Genomic DNA, 25,123 nt, shown 5'->3' with positions numbered 1-25,123 from the left:
AGGAAAGATTAGATGAATGTGATCCATTTATGTTTGGGCTTTTTTGGGGTCTGCAATCGCTGATACAACCTTTAACGAGAGAAATAATTCCCAGCAAAATCAAAAACATTTATTCTCCCTAAATATTTTGGTGTTGGCGTCATAGGCCTCTGAATCAGAATTACACCAGGGAACAAAACACAGTCTCACCAATAGTAACCCAAGCATCTGAAGACAATAAGACTTTAGTAATCATTTTATTACACAGTTTTTAATCAACACACAAAGCCCGATGGAGCTTTCCGGTAATTAAATATACAGAGTTGTGTATGTGTGTGTGTGTTTGCGTGCGTATGTATGTATGTATGTATGTATGTATGTAAATGTGTGTTTGGAGGTGGTCCTCTGCTGGAGGGGTGGGGTTGGGGGAACAGGGGGCAGGGGCGAGGGGAGGGGGGTCAGCGCGCACCCCCACAGCCGCATGTTAGCTTCTAAAACAAAAACACCACCTAAGGCTCAAGAGCCAACCAGAGAACACAAGGACTCAACTAAAGAAGGGCTTAAATAAACTGGTCCACATCTCGCCTGTTTGTGTGTGTATGTTTGTGCATGTGTGTGCACGTGTGTGAGTGAGGGAGAGTATGTGTGTATATGTGAGGGTAAGGGGTAGGAAAAGGTTGTGGGGGAGGGGGGGAATGGAGGAGAGACAGTCATGGTTATGGCGAATGGAAAAACAAATATTTATATATTTATAGAATTCAAGTCCTTTAGAATGATCCAAAAGATCAGCGGTCTTTCCCCCATTAATGGTCTGCTATGATTTTATTTAAAAGAATTCCTTAAAGATTTTATACAAAATACAAGCCAGCATACCCCTCCACTGACCCAGATAGGAGGAAGAAATAAAAAAAAAAAGGCTAAACCAGAGGAAAGGAAACAAAGAACACCCCCCCCCCCTCCCAGCCGCAAATACAAGCGCGAGCCGTGGAAAGGATGAGAACATGAAGGTCCATTATATCGTGAACGCCCCTCCATCAATCCCTCCCCTCACCAATCCCCCAACTAACCCAACCCTGCTCCTCAGGGCACCAGGCTCCAGCAACTGCTTGTTTACTTATTTTTAAAAATCGTATTTATTTTCTTATTTTTTTTATTATTATTTACCTTTTCTTTCAGAATGACGAATGAAGAAGGAATGCTTATGAAAAAAAAAAAAAAAGGCAACGCTGCGCCAGCTAGTTCTGACTGAACCTCGGAGGGGATGGGGCTAGTCGCCGTGGCGACAAAGGTGGGAGCAAGACATGGAGCGTGCATGTTGTGGGGTGGGGTGGGGGGGTGAAGGAGGGAAAGAAGGTGGGATGAGAGATGGAAAAGGAGAGAGATGGAGTGGATAGAGAAGTACAGTGAGGGATGGGGTCACGTGGTCGGGGCGGAGAGAGTATGTACACACCATGTCTGCTGGGCAAGGTCAAAGGTCAGGGTCAAGGGGTTTAGGAGGGGAAGGGGGAGTGGCCAGGAGCAAAGCACTCCAATGGAATTTGAGACCTGTTTTTTTGTTTGCTTTTGCTTTTTTTTCTCTTAATCTTTCGAGTGTCGCCGTGGGTACGGAGACAAGAGAGGTGGCGTGGGCTGTTTGTTTGTTTGTTTGTTTTTCCCGCCGTGAATCCGAGCTCCAGAACTACATTGCATACTTTTGTGTCCATTCCCGAGCTATTCTGTTGTACCTGCAGGGGAGGAGAAGAGCCAAGTTCAGAACACTAAATACACCAGCACAGATCTGTGCTAATCAAACAAAATAACCAACCAATCCAATTAGGACTGATGTCACATTTAACATTTCTAAACCACCCAAAAGCTCCAGCTCCAGACTAAAATTACACTAACACCCAAAGAAGGAAAAGTAGTGAAGTACAAGTTTGGATAAAATTAAGTTCAGAGATGTGCTGCATCTGAAGGGGAAGCCTTGTAGGCATTTTCCACACATGTCTAATCCAGAGTTTGACCAAGGCATCTGGCAGATCATCAATATCATTACTCATCAGTCGAATCTGGCCCTGAGAGACTGCAGTTTGAATAGTGATGTCTACTGGCGACTGCAAACCTAAGAGATTGCACACACATCACACCCCAGCTTTGAAAGGTAGTAGAGTACGGAGAGCATGCCTCACGCGAGAGACATTTCTTAAAGAATTCACTCTGTACGTGTTTTCTATGTGCATATGTGTGTAGAGCAATAGCACTCATCCTCGTCTTAATGTAGCTGTGTCGTCTCTGGTAAGTAGCCTGTAGAGAGATCATGGTGACATGGTCTCATTAGATTCATGAAAACCACTGCTGCTTGCTTTGAGATGCAAGTCAAGTGTGAACTATGACATCATATGGATAAAGACCAACAGGACAATTATTAGGCATTCACTTTATGTGATGTTACCATATGCCATTTATATCCAAATACATACAGTTTAAGAAGGTAATTTCATAGGTCATTATGCTAAATCACAGAACTGATCATAACACACTGACTGCTACACTTACGGCACTACAGCCAGCTTCACCTTCAAAGGGCCACATTTTAAGTCAGTAAAACGTTGGCGAACAATAATTTTGCCATTCAGCACAAGGCAATATGGGAAAACTAGCTGGTCGCCGTAACATTACTCTACATGCTATAGAATCAGAATCAGAAAATAGGCTTCTTTACACATGTTGTGTATGCCTGTCTGAGTCTATTTGCATTACTGTGTGAGAATGTACATGTCTACGTGCATGCATGCTCACTCACTTTTCCCTGTCAGTCTTGTAGATGCGGGCGATCTCGGGTACAAGAGGATCATCTGGGTTTGGGTCACACAGCAGAGAGCAGATAGACAGAAGAACTGCGGAGGGAAGCGTGGAGTTACAACTCATGGAAGTACACATGCACACAGGATGCAGAAAATAAACACACACATACAGTACAGGGTTTCCCGCAACACTTTGCAGTCAAGGCGGCCGCCTTGGCAAAACATGCCTGCCGCCTTAACCACGTCGTCAAAAAAAAAAAAAGTAGTCCACCGTGTTACGGTCCTGGGGCCGTATTCACAAAGCCTTTTATCTTACCACTAGGAGTACTCCTAAATCGCACTAAAAGATTTTAGCTAGGAGTTTTCTCTTAAAGCAACACCAAAGAACTTTCCCTCTGTAGCACGCACGCTATTTGTTTATCCAGCACCGGCTTTGCAAATAACGATGTCCATAGACAAGGTAGAATATGTTGCACGATTTATGAAAGTACGATGTATTGCGACATCAGATGCAAGTCAAATTTGTAGTTTCTTATGTCTCATTCCATCGAACTACAGATCCGCTACCCGATCTGGCAAACTTACATAGTGCGGTTATAGTCGATAGAGGGCTGTGAAGCGAATGCAGAAGTGTCGTTCACCCTGTTACAAGTTGATGAACCACTGAAACGATTTTGGAAACATTATTTTAAGGTACAAAAAACTCTTTGGTGTTGCTTTAAAAGTTATTCACAAAGCCTTTCAGACCTACTCTTAGTAAGGAAAAATGACAACTCCTAAACTAAGAGTGAGTCTTCGTTGCTATGGATGACGTCATTACTCATGCACGAGCTTGACTGAAGTGACCACCTTGATTGGCTGATGATTGTAACGTGGGAATAATTCCAAAAACCTCCCTTACGATGATGAGTGACAGGTGACAGGTCTGAGAATGCGTGCGCTACACAAGTAGTGCGAAGGACGGAAGATGATGAATAACTGAATAAAAAGGCCTAGCCTAAATGAATAAAGACTAAGGCAAAACAAATAGCCTAGTAGCCTAATGAAACATAGGCCTACGGATTGATGCAGTATAGCCCATCTTTGCAACATTATTAAATTAATCTGTCACCATGCCTACGTTTGCAAAGAGGAGAACATTTTAATTTGATTCACAATTAAACGTTACATTTAATTTACATGTTGACAATGAGTAGTTTTGGTTGTTGTTGGTGGCGTTATTGCATCCCTTTTATGCCTACAATGCAAAATTGTTCCCTCGCGATTGGAAGCTCCTGTTGCCGCATACGCATTTCAAAACATCGCGACGTGAAATGCTGCAAAAAGCTGTTTGTGAATAGGTCTTAGTGAGTTAGGAGTCCTCTTGACTTCTTTTAAGGTGTCCAAGACTTAGGTGCTACTTTTAGGTCTAAAATGCTTCGTGAATTACTTTTAGTGAAAAAAATTAGGAGTCCTAAAGTTAGGAGTGACACGCCCATTATTTTTAGGAGTTGCTCCTAAATTCGCCACTTAGGACCTACTTTTAGCCTTAAAATTCTTTGTGAATACGGCCCCTGATTTCTTCTCCCTTTCATTCCAAACCGTGACCAACGCCAGTCTCTCTTCTCCGTAGAACGCATTAAAAACCTGCCATAAATCGAAAAATAATCAGTTTTTATAATCTTTACATAAGTGATTCCAATCAGAGCTAGTGAGCGGAGCCGCGCAAATATCCCGCTAGCTCTCAGAATCAGTCAAATCGCGAAAAGCCACAGCTCCGTTTACTTGTCAGGTGTGATGAAATGCGTTCATATTACACTTTTTATGTCAAACTTTGCAGGCCTATAGAAAGGTTTTGTGGTAGGATTGTCCAATGGTCAAGTTGTTGCTTCAATTTGTGTTTTAATTTATGCGAAGCACCGATGCTGAGTTCGTCAGTTTTGTGCACGTTTAAAATGTTTAGCCGACCGCATAATTTGTCATTTTCGTTCTATAAGTTTCACTTTTCATGTCATGAATGTAACATGCCTATGATAAGGCTTTGCCAGGGCCGGTTCTCCCTATACGCACACTACGCAAGTTGCGTAGGTCCCCGCAAGTAAATGAAGACCCCCTCCCTCGTCTCCCCTTCAGTTAGTCAAGCTAGTGACAGACAGGTATACAGTTATAGCGACAGTGTCTCATAGGCTACATTAAGAAGGTGAACATGAAACCGAATTACCATTCAGGGCATGAGAAACGGAAGAAGAAACTTCACGAGAATGAACAGCGGGAACTACAGTCGGGTAAACTTGTGTTCGTTCCATGGTTTGATGTCAGCATACAGTAGCTTATATCTCTCCAGCGCGTGTTGCTGTCCTATTAGGCCTACGGGCAGTGAATCCCGTGATCTGTCTGCGGCTTGATTGCCAGCCTTTCCCATGTCACAGTACATCGCAAAGTTGTGAAATATAATTGCATATTCCGTTTTTTAAATGCGGGCGACTGGCTACATTTATATATAACCGTGTCTTTAAATGCGTTCATAATAACGTGCAGCTGGGGATGAAACTAGCGGTTTTTCAGCAGAAACACGACCCGTCGAAACTAATTGGTGATTTCACTCGTCCAATACATTTTTAAAAGAAGTAAATGGTTTTACAATAATTTCAGTCAAGCTTTAGATGGTTTAGATTCAGCCTACAACTGAATGCAGCCTATGCCAAATGGAAAGTAGCCTAATGTATTGATTTGCTGTGCATACTGGACAACAGTGTTGAAGTCAAGTCACTATGCCTCGAGTCCGAGTCCAGGTTCGAGTCACCAGTGTTCAAGTCCGAGTCATGTCCAAGTCATTAAAAAAAAATTCCAAGTCAAGTCGAGTCCACTACTCATCCAAGTCAAGTCCGAGTCAAGTCACTATTGATCCACGTCGAGTCCAAGTCGAGTCCCTATTGATCAAGTCGAGTCCAAGTCCAGCACTAAAGTAAGCATAGCCTACATGTCGTTCCATTTTTTCCCATTGCAGATGAAATCCTTAAAAGCAAAACGGACAATCTTCTGTCTCCAAGCAGGGGTGCCATCACTTGTGTGAAAGTAGTATTGCCAATTTCTTGCCAAACCCAATGTGTTGTATTTATTATATCGGAGAGAATACCATACCATAGCCATACCATAGCCTATAGGCCTACTCATAATAAATTAGCAATCCACATACCAATCACACAGGCCATTAAGTCACATAATGCTGTTACTGACTGCTGACAATTGTATAGTGTTGTAGAAGTTCATACTTCACAAGAGCTAGATGGACGTTTTGTAAGAGGTAGTGTGGATCATAAAAGGGCCTCCCCCGGGCATTTTTAAAAAATTCTGGCTGTTAAATAGCCTACACAATTTTAGCGCAGTTTGGGAGGGACATAAACAGAGCAGGGCCCGTCTTGGTAGCTTCTTTCTGACTCCCGTGACGTGAACACTGGCTACCTGCAACTGCATAATGTTATCACTTCACTGACACTATGGAGACATATTTCACGTCAACAATAGAGATGAAAACTAGCTTTCGGTTAACGGAGATGCAGATCATCTGCCTAATTAATTTCTTTGCGCAACAGGCCACATTCTACGTTCATTTCCGCGAGATGAGTGAAATAAATGTTTTTTTAAGCTGCCATCACCATAGGCTAGCCTACTATTTGCTACGATATTCACCTGTTAGAAATAGAACAAGTTGCTATTTCCTTTTTTTCGTGCAGTGGATTAGGCTATCAAATCGCTCGTTTGAACAGTAATTCGTGGTTTTAAATATAGTTGTTTCTGGCCTACCCACGAGAGGTTCAGTTTGTCAGTTTCACTTGCGCAGACACGTAGGCCTACATTGACACTTTACATGGACACTCTACTAGGCAATTTAATGTTATGCTTCTATATTTTATGACACCAAAATTAAGAAGTATGCTATATCTTGATCGGGAAAACTTTTAGCTTATTTTTCTTTCATCCGATAATAGCCTGCTGCAAATTAACAGACAAAAGCACGCCAGGGCACGCCCCAAATTAAAATGAATGAATGGAACTTCGCTTCTCGCGTCAGTCAGGAAAAACACTGTTCACCAAGTCACGATGATCAGCTATCCAGCAGCAGTGTGTGATGTTTAGCCTAGGCTGAGTGTAATCTAATCTTAGGTAATGTCATGTATGAGAACTAATATTGCCTGGCAATACTACATTGAAATAGCGGCGGCCATGTCTCCAGGCATTTTGGTGTTAAAGTTAACGTTAGTTTGCTTTGCATGTGAACATGATGTGACTTGCGATGTACTATGACACGAAGCAGTAGCCTAACATTCCCTTGAACTAAAATTAGTATTACAAATAATTTAGATATTAAAACCATATAGCAAATTATAGCCTAATGACATACTACAATTATAGCCTTATGATATATTACAAAAAAAGTCGAGTCCTCGACGAGTCATCGCGAGTGCAAATGCACGAGTCCGAGTCCAAGTTCGAGTCATTTAGTGCTCAAGTCCAAGTCAAGTCACGAGTCTCTAAATTTAGCTAATGACTCGGACTCGAGTACTACAACACTGCTGGACAATAGATGCACAACGTAAATTAGGCCTACATGAAGTATTAAAATGATTATTTAAAATAGTCTATGTATGAAAAAATATTGAAGGGAATCAGGGGGAGCCAGCTCAGTAGCCTATCCTATGTCTTTGGCAAGTATAGCCTACTGACACAGGTGAAGAACAGTCAGCCTCAGCCAGTAGGCTACAAGCAACCAGACCCTTTAAAAAAAAAAAACTAAAAAAAAAAACTACATTAGCTTACTTCAAGTGTCAAACTGCAGATTTCTGAGTATTAAAACTGCAGTTTTGGAGGAAATATTTTGCAGGAAATGTATTTTGGACACAACAAAATGGCATTGTACTGCATATAGTACTGTATTTTACTGCAGAAATGCAGTATTTTGGACATGAAAATACTAGGCTGTCAGATGTGACTGTCAAAAAAATGGTTACAATTCGGCCCTCAGAGTTCAGGTTGGAGGGTCCCGTAGCAGGATTTTGCTTAGGGCCCCATGGAGGTCTGAACCGGCACTGTCCAAACCACACTGTTACAAACAACACTGTGTGAAACAAACACTATCATGGAATTTGGACATCACAATAAATGAGGATACCCATAAATAATCTACACTGATAAGAGGTTTAATTGACATACATTACTTTTGTATGTGTAGGCTATCATCTAGAAACTACAACAGAGCCTTTCTTAGCAGCCCATCGGTGGTTCTCAAAGCTCTCAAAGTTCCACAATCCCCCCCCCCCCCCCTCCCGGTCGGACGGCAACAGATACCAGACAAACGCACCCCCCCCCCCCCCCCCCCCTCCGTCGGACAACCTACCACCTTGACTAACACATTTCCTGCGGGAAACCCTGCAGTATATAGTAGAGATGGTGTGAGCCAGCAGAGATGGAGAAAACTGATGTGAACACCGCCACATATAGCAAATGCACACACATACGCACGCACGCACACACACACACACACACACACTAAGACTAGACTAGCTGAACTTTAACATAATTTTTTTTTACAAAACCCACACCAAAATGCTTACTGCACAAGGGCGGTGGTCACCCAGACATGCTTTTTTCACCCCACCAAAACAAAGTAGTGATTTAAAAACATGCCAGGTGGAAATTGACTGTGTACATGTTGCTATGACACGTTATATTTAACTAAAGAGCTAGTTAACTAAAAAAAAAAACTACAAATAGATGTTTTTTCCAAAAAGTTTTTTTTTTTTTTGATTTTACTTTGACCACCTTGCACTTTTAGAAGCCTCACTTTTTTCTGCTTGTGCCTTGCTCATCTAAACATGAGCCGTGTTGCAACCAGGGCTAAAAATTTACGGTGTCTCGTCCCGGGGAGCAATTTTTATGGTCCCGGAACACAATAGAAAGATGTCTGGGACAACTCTGGGACAGCAGAAAAAATACAACAGGTTTTGACCTGCCATAATGAACAGCTGGTGTTTGGCCAGCTAGATGGCTAGGCCACTAAACCATGTTTAGCTCTTTGTGTCTCTACAAATGTAATTTTTGGTGTGCTTGTGTTTCTTTAAAAATCCGCCACCTTGGTTTGTATTATTATTAATATTAAGTGACACACATGTAAGAGGGTGAAAATAGGGCAGGGGCGTCACTTTCTGATTGCCATCAAAGTTAACGAACTAGGTTAACCGTACCTAACTAGCAAGCAGGCTGGGATAATGACATTTGTTCTCATGACACTGTTACTGACAGTGTAAGGTTACGTGGTGTAAAAAAACCACACAAAAAAAACAAGATGACAGGCTAGTCCTGTCTCTGACTAAAACATGTTGACAGACGAAACGTCACCAAAGCCATGAATTTACATGTCTAGAACGTACCTCATATATTGCGAATAAACTTGGAATACTCCACATACTTTCAAAATAACAGACAATAGGTAAAGTCTAGCACAACCTCAAAAAAAATGATGGAAAATGAGAGCACAACCTCTGGAAATGATTGCTGTGCAGAAGAGACAACAGATGAGAGATTATATGTTCATCAAATGGTCTAAATCAGTGTTCAGAACTTACATGGTGAACCAGAATGAGTCAATGAAGTGATGCAAGTTACTGAAACAAAATTATTATGCTATGTTTATTATGAACAATGAAAAAAATAAGAACTTAAATTTGGAACATTGGTGGCTAAGTACAGGGACAATACCAAGTACAATTCGGGACAGCTGAGGGACACAAGAGTCAAAAAAGTTAATTTTGAGCCCTGATTCTAACGGTCAGTAGCATCGTTGTACAGGGAGACTACTGAATTTGAGCGACTGGAGCTGAAAAAAAAAAGTGTGTCGGTGTGATTGGGCGCCCAATGCAGGGGATTTTCTATTCATCAATAGAGGGCTAATCAATCAGATCAATGGGGATCAATCAGATACAAAGCTGTTCAATGAGGAATCACACACTTGGAGCATTAGGTAGAACACAAGATAATATTTCAAAATATTTCACTAACACAGTGGTTCTCAAACATTTTCCATCATTCCCCACTTTGGAATTTGGGGAATTTTCAAGCCCCACCTGACCCAAATCAGATGCAGATTGCACCGATTGCAATTTTTTGGGCAAATTCCGATTTTTAATAGCATTTGACCTGCCGATACCAATTTTAGCCGATTCCGATTTCATTTCTTTTAATATACACTGCTCAAAAAAATAAAGGGAACACTTGGTCATAGGAGTATAGCATCAAGTCAGTCACACTTGTGGGATATTGATCTGGCCAGTTATGCAACAGAGGTGGTTGTGAATCAGGTTCACCTGCTTTGATGTCAACGAAATTTACTACAGGTGTACTAGAGGGCCAACTATGAGACGACCCCCAAAACAGGAATGGTTTTTACAAGTGGTGGCAACTGGTAATTTTTCCATCTTTATCCTTCTTGACTGATTTTTCACTAGTGTTGCATTTGGATAGTGTCAGTGTTACTACTGGTAGCATAAGCCAGTATCTGGAGCCTACAGAGGTTGCACAGGTAGTCCAACTCCTCCAGAATGGCACGCCAATATGTTCCATTGGCAGAAAGATTGCTGTCTCCCAGCGTAGTCTCAAGAGCATGGAAGAGATTCCAGGAGACAGGCAGTTGCTCTAGGAGAGCAGGGCAGGGTGGTAGAAGGTCCTTAACCCAGTAGCAGGACCAGTATCTGCTCCTTTATGCAAGGAGGAACAGTAGGAGCCCTGCTAGAGCCCTACAGAATGACCTCCAGCAGGTCACTGGTGTGAATGTCTCTGGCCACACTGTCAGAAACAGACTTCATGAAGGTGGCCTGAGGGCCCGATGGCCTCTAGAGGGACCTGTGCTCACTGCCCAGCACCGTGGAGCTCATTGGACATTTGCCATAGAATACAAAATTGGCAGGTCTGCCACTAGCGCCCTGTGCTTTTCACAGATGATAGCAGGTTCACCCTGAGCACATGTGACAGACATGAAAGGGTCTGGAGATGTCGTGGAGAACATGATGCTGCCTGCAACATCATTCAGCATGACCGGATTGGTGGTTGCTCAGTGATGGTCTGGGGAGGCATACCCTTGGAGGGATGCACAGACCTCTGTGGGCAGGACAACGGCACCCTCACTGCTCTTAGGTATCGGGATGAAATATTCTGACCCTGTACTGGTACAGTGGGCCTTGGGTTTCTCCTGGTGCACAACGATGGCCACATGTGGCAAGATTGTGCAGGCAATTCCTGGAGGATAAATGAATTCATACCATTGACTGTCCCCCACACTTCCCTGACTTAAATGCAATAGAACACCTCTCGGACATTATGTTTTGGTCCATTCAACACCCTCCTTTCATTTCGTAACACATTAACCAGTCCATATCAGCATAGATATCCAGCATGATGTATCTCATGTGTTATCAAAGTGTTCCTTTAATTTTTTTGAGCAGTGAAGAAATGTAATCAACTTATCAATAATGGAATGGCTGTTAAAAAAATGGAACCAGTGAGTAGACAGATTCTTCTTCAAGTTTAACTTCAGCTGCAGTATCAAACTATAATGCTTCCCAGTGTGGGACATTCAAATGCACTGTTATGGAACACCCATTTTTTTCCTTCTAACATCCAATATCCAACTAAAAATACAAAAAACATTTTCATGATACATTTGAACATGTTACCATGGAACATTTTCATATGCATTGATGCATTTATGGGAGGGCGAGAGAGTGGGAGTAGGCTATCACGTAAACACAGGGGAGAAGTCCAAATAGCGATCGATTAGGTGCTCCACATATGAAAACAGCGCACAAAAGCAACTTTTTGTCTGGCTTTCTAATAGGCTATCGTATGTTCACTTTCACGACATCCACTTCCCCATCTGCTAGACTATGGTATTAAGGCATAGCCCTAGTCTACGTGCAGTAAATAGTTTGAATATTTTGAATATTAAGTGGAGCAGAACTACTAGGGCTACTGTATGTCGCTGCTTGTTGACATCTTATCATGTAGCCTATGATCGCTAAATTTTGATTCTTTTTAATGTCGCAATCGGTTATCTCTGTTCAGCTGCGCTTGTGGTTCAGGTGTGGGCACGCAATTAGCGGCAGGGAACGATGTTTACGTAGCCTAATGAAGTGACAGGTTAGTAAATTCCACACAATATGGCAAAGCACAGCATTCGCTGCATAGAAAAACTCAGTAGACAATTAGCGCTTTCTTTGTGCATCCAGCCCATAGTGTTGGCCTTTGCTAGCTTCTTCAAACTTTGCAAACTCTGCTGGGTGTTACAAGTGCGGCGACCGGCATAAAATCGGCATGTCGCAGATTGACTGGCCGGTCATGGCCGATCACGGGAAAATCGGCCAATTCCGGTCACCAGCCGATCAATCGGTGCATCTCTACCAATCACCCCAGCAAAATGGTAACATTCAAATATGTTTTGGCATTTTGATTCCACGTTTGATTTCCCATTTCCACTGGATAAGATGTTATTTTAATTCTTATATCGGTCTGTTTTTTTGACTCCTATGTTTGTGTATGGCTATTTTGTTTTGAATATGTGATCTTCCTTGTCAAAAAAGACGGGCATTATTAAAGATGAAAAAACAAAAACAAATTTACTCCTGTTCATCGCCCCCCCTTGTCAAGTCTCTATTCCCCACTTGTGGGGCCCACCCCACACGAACCACTACACTAACAGAATGAGGCAGAGGACAAGATACTCCTCCAGACAACCTCAGTGCACCCATTTAACAGCCGAAAGACCGCTAAGAAATGCCACCAAAAAATGGCAACAAAAACTGTTGGCATCACAACAAAAAAGCTCTATAATTCTGGAAACCATGTTAGTCCAGACAAGGTTACCCAAGTTCAAGTTTACTTATATTACACACCATCATGTGTAATATAACACACAATGGTAATTCAATGTGCTTTACATTTCATACACAGGAAGACACTAGATCAGTCAATGATGACAATAAGAAATAAGAACAAGCAAGCAGTAGAACTCTAAATCTAACTGGAAGTGCAAAGACCAGAGGCCTGTCATGTCATGTGTAGCCTCCCTGATAATTATGGCTTTAATGTACCCTGGAAATCCAGAGTCCTCGCGAGAGCACAATGGAATTGTCTCTGCGAGACACTGGTAATGAGCAATGATGCACATTACTTTTACCCCTTGCATTCCGGGAAACCAGCTGAACTGATGAAGACAGCGCTGCAACGTTGGAGGCCAGTAAATATTGGTTGTAGTGTTATCCGATTGCGTCGAAAACTGGAATCGTTCAGAGTAAACATCGGTCTGGTGTTATCCAATTGCGTGCAGTGAGATTTTCAAATGCATGCTTGTTGCCGCCCCTCGAGTTGGGCCATTACATTGTTCGTGGCCAGACCCTTAATCTTTCTAGATTACCAGGGTCTGGATTTTCCAGGCTAGCTTTAATGTGGAATTACACATGGATTTTTTGTGTGTGTTTTTGACAAGTTGTGGTCTGAAGTGCACTAGACTCCAAGCAGGTATCGGGCTTTAATCTTCCTTCTCTTTTTTGGCGTTGTATTCTTTATGCCTTTAATTCCAAACAGTGAGGAGAGTGACCGGAAGCAAGTGGGGTGGAATCAGGAAATGACCCAGATCAGACCCGAACACAGGTCCCCATTGGCACGTGGACCGGAATGTGGTATGGGCTCTGTAGCCAGTTCCACCACAGCGCCTCCCTAATCCCGCCCACCCCCGAACAGAACTCCCTCAGTCTTGTATTTATTCAACTGTAAAGAAATTCTGTTGCATCGAGCCATTCACTTTGTCAAGGCCCAGACACAATGACTCAATGGGACCAAAGTCATTTGGTCAGAGAGCAAGGTAGATTGGGGTGGCATCTGCATAGCTATGACAAGCAACCTTGTACTGTTGAAAGATTTGGCAAAGAGGAAGCATGTATAGGTTACAAAAGAGGCCCAAGAATGGTGGGGCCTCTTAAGACATGGTGGTTTTCTCTGATACATAAGTGCAGACAGAAAAAAAGTATTCCACAACTTCTAAGTAGGTCTTCAACGATATACAAAAGCTGCACTAAGAAGTAACTGTCTAAGGACAGTTATTTTCCCTGAGTCTGTATTAAGGTGAATGTCATTGAAGACCTTAACTAGGCAAGTTTCAGTACTATGATGTTGATGAAAGCCTGATTGGAGGTGGTCATAGAAGCCATTTATTTTTAAATAGTTATTTATTTGGTTAAAAACTACTTTTTCAATAAGCCTGCCTATAAAGGTAAAGTTTGAAATAGGCCTATATAGCTGTTAAGTATAGATGAGTACAGTCTTAAATGCTGCCGGGAAAATGCCTGAGATAAGAGAACCAGTGGCAATTTCCAAAAGGTCAGATATCAAACAGTTGAAAACATCTTTAAAGAAGCTTGTTTGGCCATCAATAGCAATAAAATTCAGACAAGGACTTTACATTGTGTCTGTATAGCGAAGTAGATATTTTTATGGCACTGCATGACATTGTGGAGCTAATGCATTGCTTACTCTAATATCTTCATTTTTGGGGTTGAAAAAATAAGCAAACTCATTTTCCAGATAAACTCTTCACCTAACTACAGAGAGTGTAGCTTCTTTCATAAGGTAGGAACAAATGTACAAATGCCATATTGACGCCACATAAATCCTACTAGGAAGCATAGATGTTTGTGTGTGTGTGTGTGTGAAAAACAAATGGTGCATTTGACCAAGGCCTGAATATGCCCAAGTACGAAACCATGTGCTGATCCTGCACACTCCACATTCTTCACCTCAACCAGAAATACATGTTTCTGCCACGATGCCTCCTGCGTCTTCAATGGGTATGAGTGCAAGAGTAAGTATGTATGCATGCATGCACTGGTCATGCAGGAGAGCCTGTGTGCCTTGCCTCTGGAGTGTGTGTGTGTGTGTGTGTGTGTGTGTGTGTGTGTGTGTGTTACCTTTGGAGATGGTGAGGGCGGGGGACCACTGTGACCTCAGAATGTCGAGACAGATGCTTCCGTTGCTGTTGATATTCGGGTGGTAGATTCTTGTGGTGAACGCAACCTGCCGGCGTATCAGAGCGAACAACAACATGTGGTTAAAAAAGAAAGAAAAAAGGCAAAAAAGAAGCAAAGTGAGTCGGGGGAAACATCAAAACCTGCTGAGAGAAAGCGTACAGACTACTTCACACAACTCTGCAAATATCAATGTTATGACATTCATAACACTAATGGTAAGCTGTCCTGTTACATAATACAATATGCAAATGAAAATTTGAGTTGAAGATTTGCCAGCAAAAGGTCATACACAAAGCAGTCATTCATGCCTTAAAACTATTTCATCCCACTGTATCAGACTTAAGGCCTTGAATGAGTGAGAAGACTGCACTCATGTGCACTGTCTTCAACAACACTACAGAATAGCTTAGACATCTCAAGTAACAGCAGCTACACACACATGCTCATACTCTGAAAAATCTAAACTGTGGTACAGCAACACCTGGGGACAGAAGGAAGAACAACACAATACAGGAAATGGAACTACAGCATCACCACTTTTGTACTGCAAAAAAAAAAAAACATCCTGAAACAAGAGCACCTTGCTCCATCCAACAGAAGTAAAATTCATTAGTCATAATTTGAAAAAATACAAAATAAAACAATAAAATAAATAATCATATTTTGCTATTCTGAAACTCCCCAACAGCTTGGTGTGCTACAATGGCTGCTGTGTGTTGTGTTGAGTCTTGTGTAAAGTTGAGTTTCGTGCTAAAATGTGATTTAGGTTGCATAATGTACAGTGAGCACAAGACAACTCAATGCCATTACTTAACAAAAATGAATGATTGACTGGCTGCACCCTACACAGCCTCAACTCTTAAAGGTCAGGGATTTTACACGATTTCAAGCCTATGAAATGTGTTACTTTCAACAAGCATCTCCTCACAACCACTAGCTGCCCATTCCATGAGTACACTGTAAAAAAAATAAATAAAAAAGTCTCTGTAGCCAGTCCAGGCTCCGAAAACTGAAAACAAAGTGGGGGCAGCCTGCCCCCAAAACAAAACAAAAACTCTGCATTGAATTTCTCTGGGGATACTGAAGGTAGGGGTGAGATACCTCTCTGGCTATTTTTGTTTGGTCCTTGGTTAATGAAATGTGTTTTTCTGCACAAAAGCGGCTAATAAATTTAAACACAAACAAACGCTACTTCCTGCAAAATCTCTGACTGCACCTTTAACAGAACTCAGCCATCACTCACCCTACTCCCAAGATCAGCACAGAGACTACACCTCCCAGAATGCACTCCCCCCTACTAGGCTAAGATTTAAGTCCCTTTCCAAAAGTTCCACAAAACTACAGTGCCGTGGCAGCTGTCTAGACTCCATTACCCAGAGTACCCAATGCCTCACCTTTGGCGGTTTGAAGGGGTAGTCTGTGGGGAAGTGAATAGTGAGGAAAAACACTCCACCCTGGTAAGGACTGTCATTCTGTTTAGAACAGAAACACATAGTTATTTCTAAACACAACAACAACAACAAACAAGTTTGGCTCTATGCACATGAATATGTAAGATAGAGGTACTTACAGGTCCCATTATTGTCGCCTGCCAATGAAACACTGGGGAGAAAAATAATGTCATTAGATGAGACGGTCTGAGGTTCAACAGAAATGAGATTAAGTCCCTTTCCTTTATAAATCACCTCAACCATGCAAAAACACTAATACTGGCCTACAAAACCTTATTAAGCACACTTGAATAGTCTAAAACATATTTTTATGTTCATGTTAGTGTCACTCCCATGTCCTCTCAAAGAACTCCGTTTTAAAATAAATAAAAAAGAGAACACTTCACACCTCTGTAGAATACAGATTTCCAGGAAGGAACTGCCTGAAATGTTAACAGCTAAATGTTTTACTGCTACCGTCATTGCTTTTATACTAGCGGGACGGAACCTGTGTGTTCACCTGACACAAACACACACACAAACACACACCTTTCAGGTTTCAGTGGGTCACTATGTGATTTAGACACAAACCTGGGTAAGCTAAGGCAGTGGTAAACTCAAAACAAAACAACCATATGTGCAGCCCTTCATTCTCCTATAAAGTCATGGGGCTAGGCTTCTTGGAGGTTCACCACTAACCTTCAGCCAACTTACCCAGGTTTGGCACTAAACCACCTACTTAGAAAATACCCCCAGGTGCTTAGAAGGAAGTAACATTTCCTTGTACGGCTCAGGTATTGTGATGTTGCAGGTCGCTATGCCACCAACACCCCACCATTTTTGGCAGCAGGGGCCCCTCTGTCACAATGATAACTGTGTGTATCGCCATGGCGACAGTCAGGGGGGGTTGGGAGGGGGGGCTCTGAACATTCTTTTACAGCTCCCGCCCTGGTGTTGCACAGCAACAGATGAAACCGGAAGACAAAAGGAACAGGGCTTGATGATTCAGATTATCAATTATTTGTAAGACCTATGTCTAATGATAAATCATTTAGCCTAGGCCCTAAAATCAGCCCTAAATGCTGTTGTGATGCTAATGCAAATGAAATGCTCCTAGTTCTCAAACATGTTTGCAATGCAAATAAACAGAGCGAAATAAACAAAACATCTATAAATAGCTATGAAAATGTCTAAAATACCACCAATATTTACACCACTTACTGCCAACACCAAAACACAAAATATATCAAAAGCAGAGACAGAAAAAACATGTGAAACGCATACCTCCACACACACACACTATAGAAGGCTCCTGTATTAACACCAAATAGTAAATGTTTTTGCATCATGTTCATCCTGTAGGCCTAGACATAAAACTTGCCCTAAAATGAACTTTCAAGGCACAAAGGTATGTTTAACTTGTACAGAAAGCATCTATGAAAAACGTTCAGTGGGCAAACCTTTGGGGTTTAATGGATATTATTGTCTGCTTCAGCCTAGTCCTTCATCAATTATTTTTCCCAGGTTGGAAAAAGTATAATAGTGGGTTTCACCAAAGAAATGTATCCGAAATTATGAAAAACATTCTACCACTGTAGCAATAAGCTGTTATCCTTTGACGTGGGCGTGATATTTATTTGCATGTTTTAACCTCTAAAAGCATCTTACACAGCCATGCTTACACATCCATCGCTTTCAGGATTTAAACAAGCTCTTAACCTGAGTAACCATGTACTTAATAGATGAAATTTAGTGCTTACATCTAAAATGTATTATAGCTGCAGATCATGTACAGTAATTTAACTCAAGGAATTGTTGACATGGTGAATTCTGCCCATCCTGAATGTAATACGCATGCAAAGCATTTTAAGAGTGAAACTAACAATGCTCACAACAAACCCTGCCTTACCACTATCTGGTGAACCACATGAAATACTGGACCTGAGTGCCTTCAGTGGGTGGTCAAGTCAATCATTCTAACAGGCCATTTTAAGTTTTGCAATATTAAAGTAAATTCTGTAAGCTCATATGCCCAACACTGCAGGGCAGGTGGATAGTCAAATACTCCTGATGCATCTGTCTGATTCAACAAATTAACTGCTCTGAAATATAAAAAATATAAAATATAAGAGTGATCCATTTCTGACCGCTTAAAAAGCCCTTCTAAACCAATCTCAAGTTTTGTCTGACATGGTGACAGAGGGAATACATGAGATCTCATTTGGACAGAGGGAATGTTTTGGATTAACAGTTTGGTTTGATTGATATGCAAATTGATTGACAGCCATGGTTGACTGACACCTACTGTCATCTCCTACTGGTCCGGCTGAGCATTGAGCGGGAGGATCACGAGCCAAGTCATTCAACTCCTGTAAGCACAAGACAGTATTAGACACACGCACAAACAGAAGAAAACAGAAGAACACGAAAACATGTTTAACACTAATCAAAACCATTAAGCATGCTTTCAAAATCCCAAATGGAGGAAATTATAAATTACTTGTATCCAAAACACAGCCCAAGAATGTGGTGGAATCCAGATTAATTTCACACATCAGATTGTGCCTTCACTACACCATTTCAGATCTCCCTAGTGTAAAGCGTGTTGGGTGCCTTAAGAAGTGATATACAAATGCAATGTAGTAATCTGACATAAGGATAGCCAAACCCTGAGATTACCCTAACCCTCTCCAATGAGAGACAACCGAATACATATTGCCTCACTCACGACATGGAGGGATGTGACAACACTAACCTTTACCTTATGTTTCCACTGACAGTCCATGTGGAGCTATTCAGTTGTAAACAGGCCTGAACTGATCCAACATGTCGTTTGGGGATCTCGGTTCTCCTAACAGACTATCGAATACATGATGAAGCAAATACTCCTAATTGTTACATGCATGCTTTGCAACAACTTCAGTATTTCGTTGATCAAATTACGATTTAGCTAAGAATGCTAACAAGCATGTTAATCAGCTCTTCGTTACAGAAGTGAAAGGCAAACGTTACGCAGTCTTGGGTGGATAACTACATATATAGATAGCCAAAACAAGTGTCCAGTTATTTTATTGCACGATCTGAGTATCCTCAGATGGAGACCAACAAGTCACCCAACTGCATAGCGTAAAATGGTTGTAAGCTCGCTCTGTCTACTTTTTAACGGTTGCGTGCTGTGATATAAGTTCAGACTAACGTCATAGACGTGTGCTCAGTTAGCTAAAGATTGCTAGTCAGGTCTATGCCCGGCTATGTTGTCTCAAGTGTTTGTGCTGCTGAAAATCAAAACGCTGAGAAAATACTCGACACGTTCTTGTATTAGCACTAGGGTTGGAGTAATAACTGGCAACAACGTCAATTGCATCACTGATTTAGAGGGGTTTTCGGCTTGGACGCTAACATTAGCGAACGACACACGTTACTTAGCCAACAAGCTATCGTTAGGGCCCTTAGTGGCTAACATAAAGCAGCTATCGTTATCGAGAAACATCTCATTACGAACTTACTACATAGTTAGCTCAATTTAACACCACGCTAGCATGTAAATATCAAGGACTGACATTAACCTGCTAAACATTTAGCTAGTTAGCGCCATCCAAGTTCAACGCATAGCTGTTTGCGAGCTTGTTCAGTAGCGTTAGCAAACTATCGCTATCCTATCTGTCGATAGACAACAGCCGTTTGGCATCAATGGTATAACGTTATAACGTTAACATCTAGTATAATGAATTCTATATAGCTGTTTTCGGTAAATAAATGTAATCACATAACATAGAAACAGACGGGAGATTAAATAGATGCTTTGCTGAGCTATATTAGGTTCAAAAGATAGCGGGCCCAAAATGCTGGCCAGAAAGCATCAAACTGTCTGCAGCTAGCTAAACTTAACATTAGCGCTCCGAAGCGCAATGCTACACTGTCATCCTACCACAGCAGTCTCCCGGGTTACAACGGTAAAGACGATGGATTTGAGGAGAGGGCGTTTGTTGTTGTTTAAAATGTCGAAAAGACATGTTGAGGAGCTCAGTGCTAATATCCCGATCGAAATTTCAAGTGCGAAAGAGCAGGCCGACGACGGCACTCGCTGACTTCCTTCTTACCTTGTGAATTCTTTTCAGAGCCATTGTTGTGCTTGTGCTGCTGTCACCGAAAACGTGTTATAGTCGGTTAAAATGGCGGCTGTTCTCTATATCTGGAGACCAGTACTCACAAATGTGTCACAATCAATACCTTGGGCTAACACACGATTTAACGCTATCTGTCCGGCGAAACCGGTCAATGTAATTTTGAGGCGAAACTGAAAGGTAGTACGGGTAGAACCGCGATCCTTCCTCCTGCAGCAGCGGCTACCAGATCACTCACTCTGCACTGGTCTAATGAGAGCCTTCCGCCGACATGCGCATCAGCTTGCGTGATTGCGCGCCGACTTCTACTGCTATCCAGCGCCATAGATTACAATGCAACCGATACTGCATAAGCGCCACAATGGACGATGTACGGTTATTGGTAATGTGCTCTGAGCCAAAATGGCTACGTCCTAAGATATGTGTTCCATTTGCACTGCTCGGTGTCAATAATCGTCATTTAGCAGTGTTTAATGTTGAGTTGTGTAAAATAATTTTCGATAAATAATACTGAATCTTATAACACATTTATTTGTGGCGAAGGGGCACAGCAGATGCTTTAATTTGAGGCTATCTTGTCGAGCACCGACACAAGCCATTACATGGAATTCATCTGGAAGAGAGGAAGTTTAATAAGCGCGGAGGGATATGCGTCGAATTACGGATTTTATCGCGATGTTTGGTGAGATTTCATATTTGCTCTATCTAAAAAGTCGTCATTCCCGTCCCCTGAACTAGAGCACACAACTTGAACGCAAAACCCATCATATTGTAACCATAGACTGTATAAAGATTTTAACATGATTGTCAAGTGTGTGATTAGCGACAAGTGTAGGACGGTGTTAGGCTGTCTTAGCTTCCAGGCTATGATGATATTGGATCAAAGAAGATGTAGCCTATTATAGGCCTAGGTTATGATTTAGTAATAGGCCTATACAACACTCACACGCACACACACATTTATTTATTTATGTATTTGTTTTTATTTTTTATTTATATTGCTTTTAAATGTTTACCATAGTATAGCCTAGGCCTATAGGGCTATGGCTTATTGTCTGGATGGGTTGGCAAGTTCAACATTAATTTCTGGCACAAGGGGTGAACAAGATTTTCCCAAAACAATTCCCCAACAATTGCAGCAAATTTCAATAAGCTTCATAAGCATGCATCTGTTTTCAGCTATAGCCTATACCTGTGGGCTTACTTAAGTGCATTCCATCACATTCCCTGTGTGCATGTGTGTACACACACACACAGACACACACACACACACACACACACACACACACACACACACATTCAATAATTTACATTCTTCCGTGTCTCTTTTACCATACCATGCATGCTGTCTGCTACAGACTTATCGTTTTTTTTAAAAAACGGAACATGATGACGGCCATTTCCAAACGCCCTTTCTATGAGATTGAACTGAAGTTTAGTTTAACCATGTAGCCTTGACTCGTTTAATTCTGGAGTGATAATAAAGCTGTCACATTGTGCCTCTTCTTGGGCTGATCTGATTTAAAGCCAGGTTGACTCATTCCTGTTGCACCGTTAATCTAGCATTCGCTGACAGGCATCGAGAGCATCCCACGACCATCACCATCCGAGCTGCTGGTTTTAGATGGATGGAGCGCGCGCACATTCCCAGGGAAACCCCAACAGCCCGTGTCGTGTCTCCACCGGATGGCGGTATGAGGCTGCCCTGTCAGCGTGTGCGTGGGAGTTCCTGCCTTCGCCATGTCAGGGTGGTGCAGGCAACGCTAGAAGGAAACCCTGAAGTAAGCGGAACACCCCCCCCCCTCCCCCCACCACCCCCACCACCCATCCGTTTCCCCCTCCGTTAAACGACCACCCTCCACCACCACCACACACACAGGCAGTCCTGCAGACAACAGCATCCCGGCGTCAACAAACTCTCTCCGGGTAAACTGCGGCAGACGTTCCCCCATCAAAGCCCCGTCAGTGGAACGCGGAGACGCACCAAGTGATGCTGCAGCCAACGCAGCCGTCGCCCCTGCGAAGACAGAGCTCTATCCCGGGACGGAGACACACACTCGCCTTGTAGTCAGCAACTGCCCATGAAGATGTCCAACACCGACATAGGGCTCAACCCGACCGACCGGGCGATCAAATGTAGGTGCATCGTGTCTGTGGCTCACCTCGCTGGCTTGGCTTCAGAATCATTTGCGCTTTCCCCACCACTTCAAAATACAGTGTATCTCCATTCTATGTCATTCGAGGGGGTTGTCTCATGGTAGGCTAATTGTGTTCTCTGATAACATAGCAAGATCGCGAGATCACATTTATTTGCCATTTTAGCCAGATGGGCATGCCAGGCTACACAAAACCTTAGTTTGAAATCCTTTATTTCAGCTTCCACGTTAGACCTATGTTTTGTACCATATATTATTGTTTAACGGGAACTGAATTGGGACAGATGCGCGTGTCATAGAGCTTGAGTATCGGAGGGATCGCCGCGTGATGCTGAGTTGCTACGGGCTCGTTGGGATGTCTCCGCGCGGCCACTGCGCGAGACCTGGTGGTGATGCAGCAGCATCTCTCGAGCGCATCGCGCGAGCTGTGCATGCGCCTGCTGGTGAATACGTGCACTGTTACAGAATCCCAGAAAGGGGGAGAGAGAGAGAGAGAGAGAGAGGAGAGAGAGAGAGAGAGGGAGAGATTAGCATCTCGTTCCAATGAAATAGGCTATTTTTTGGCAGTTTGACCATGACAGCGAAAGGACGACTTAAAGGTAGAGAGTCATATCATTTCTAATATTTGTATGATTGTTTTCTTAATGCCGTGTACGTAGGCAACCAGAGCCGATTGCAAATATAACTTGTCTCTATATGCATCGATTTTAGACCTAAATAATATTATGCACGAGATGAAACAAAACGGTGCTTGACCATGCACACGGAGTAACGGAGAGGATGCTGTGTGATGTTGCATGATAATAAGCACTCTAATGATGGTGACATTGGAAGCTTACCACTGAAAATATCAGAAAGGTTGGCCTAAGTGTTGGGTGTCAGGCTATTGAAGAATATTACATTTCTATCAGTGTATTGTCACGTTTCGAGAAACGCCGACAAGTGACGATCTGGCATTGGCACCCTATACTACAGCCATTCTTAATTGGCCAGATGAATGTTTTGGTGTGACCTGCGTAAACTCCAATGACATCCGTACCAAAGCAAAGCGAAAAAGCCTCCGATTAATAGGGGTGTTGTGATGAGCAATGAAAATCTCATTTTAGAGACTAGTTTGTGTAGGTCTGAATTACGCCTGCGGAAGAAGTGCGCATCTGCGCGAATCAGACGCCAAGTCGCGCACTTCCAGGCGGAGCGCGTGTGTCTCCGGAATCTTGTCCGCCTCACAGATAACCAAAGACAAAATGGAGTTTGGAAATGCCCGCTTGCGTATCAGCATATTGCACTGTTGGCTGCGAGGCGCCAAAGAGAGGCTAAATCAAGACGCTGCATCGCTTGGTTATGTTGTGAGGATGTAGTCGTCTGTGTGGGCGGTGGAGCAAGTGGTGCACAATATGGCTTATTTGATATAGATTTGCGCGTCATGAGCCATATGAATGTGTTGAGGACTGTTGGTGCTGCAGAGAATGTTTACAAGAGGCAGAAAGGGAGCATGACAGGGAGGGAAGGCTTTGTGGGAACGAATCTTGGTCTTGAATTGTATCCGCAGCAGAGGAAATCTTAGCAAAAGCTCAGTCATCCACACACGGGCGCGCACATACACACACACACACACGCACACACACACACACACACACACATAGCCTACACATACAGAGAGAGAGAAGGGGGGAGGGAGAGAGAGATAGGTCCCTACAAATTAAACAACATCACTCACACTTAAAACAGTCATCATTTGGCTGTCAGAGGCGGGACTTTAGTAGTGAACTAGTCAGGAAGTGGGAGGGTGAATGGGTTGCCATACATTCACATAGGAAAGGCAGTCTTCTGAGCAGCATCACATATGGAGACAGGGCCATGAGCAGTGAGTGGAGAGAGAGGAGGCTGGATATAAAGCCAGATGGATGGATGGAAGCACACTACAGGCTATGTTTTAAGGGTGATCCCAACACATGTTGCTATGGTGATGCCAACAAAGGTGCATCCTCTGTGAATGGATTGGGATTTTGCCTGCATAGTGATTTGTTCTTGTTCAAACAGTGGTATTGCTACCCCTTGCTCTACATTTAAAAGAGGAAGAGAGACAGCAGTGTTTGTAAGGTATCCCACAGAGTAGCCTTTATCCTCAAACAGAGTAGTGGTCATTTCCCAACCTGTCGTTAAATTAGGAGAGCATCACACATAGGTTACTCTTTTTCCATACATGTTACAAGTGTTTTTGGACAATATGACATCAGAAAACCATTTCCTATGTGTTTGTTTGTTCATTTGGGTGTTCTTTATTGTCCCAAAATTCTACATGTACATAGTGACAGATCTGCAAACGTTATGAATCTGGAATAGTCTTCTGGTATTTGAAGTAGGAGAAATCATCACAGTAATACATTTTAAATTGGATGGTTTTCGAGTGATTATTGTACCAGGGTGACATAACTGATTGTGTTCCAGGTCACCAGCAATGGCTGGCACAGCTAGGGACAAGAGCAGGAACAACAACATGGGGAATGGGGAAAGCCTGCAAGTCAGAACATAGGTGTTAAGGTTCAGTACCAAAGCCTATTGCTATGAACTGTCAAAGGGGAGACTAAATCAGAAATGTTA

General features: G+C 42.6%; 1 protein-coding gene across 1 annotated transcript; it reads right to left on the bottom strand.

Annotated features, from left to right (window-relative positions):
- Positions 1 to 219: 219 nt before the first annotated feature.
- Positions 220 to 20,608, bottom strand: ube2d2 (ubiquitin-conjugating enzyme E2D 2 (UBC4/5 homolog, yeast)). Its single transcript, XM_076287581.1, has 7 exons — positions 20,343 to 20,608; positions 18,548 to 18,611; positions 16,383 to 16,414; positions 16,207 to 16,284; positions 14,753 to 14,858; positions 2,762 to 2,855; positions 220 to 1,703 (listed from the first exon to the last, which is right to left on the bottom strand). The coding sequence occupies exons 1-7, from the start codon at positions 20,364 to 20,366 to the stop codon at positions 1,658 to 1,660; spliced, it is 444 nt and encodes a 147-aa protein (XP_076143696.1). The 5' UTR covers positions 20,367 to 20,608; the 3' UTR covers positions 220 to 1,657.
- Positions 20,609 to 25,123: the final 4,515 nt, after the last annotated feature.

The sequence above is a fragment of the Alosa pseudoharengus genome, unplaced genomic scaffold (assembly GCF_046254945.1).
Source record: "Alosa pseudoharengus isolate Yale_2024_CS ecotype anadromous, Long Island Sound unplaced genomic scaffold, YU_APseudo_1.1 YU_APseudo_1.1_scf_16, whole genome shotgun sequence".
NCBI classification, from domain to species: domain Eukaryota; kingdom Metazoa; phylum Chordata; class Actinopteri; order Clupeiformes; family Clupeidae; genus Alosa; species Alosa pseudoharengus.
This window is presented reverse-complemented; position numbering and strand designations above follow the sequence as displayed.

Excerpts from the sequence above, each read along its gene's own strand:
- ube2d2 (XM_076287581.1), bottom strand. The coding sequence starts at position 20,366 with ATGGCTCTGAAAAGAATTCACAAG. Across the intron at positions 14,859-16,206 it reads ACCCCTTCAAACCGCCAAAG|GTTGCGTTCACCACAAGAAT; the intron begins GTGAGGCATTGG and ends ATACGCCGGCAG. Across the intron at positions 2,856-14,752 it reads CGCCCTCACCATCTCCAAAG|TTCTTCTGTCTATCTGCTCT; the intron begins GTAACACACACA and ends TTCCCTCCGCAG.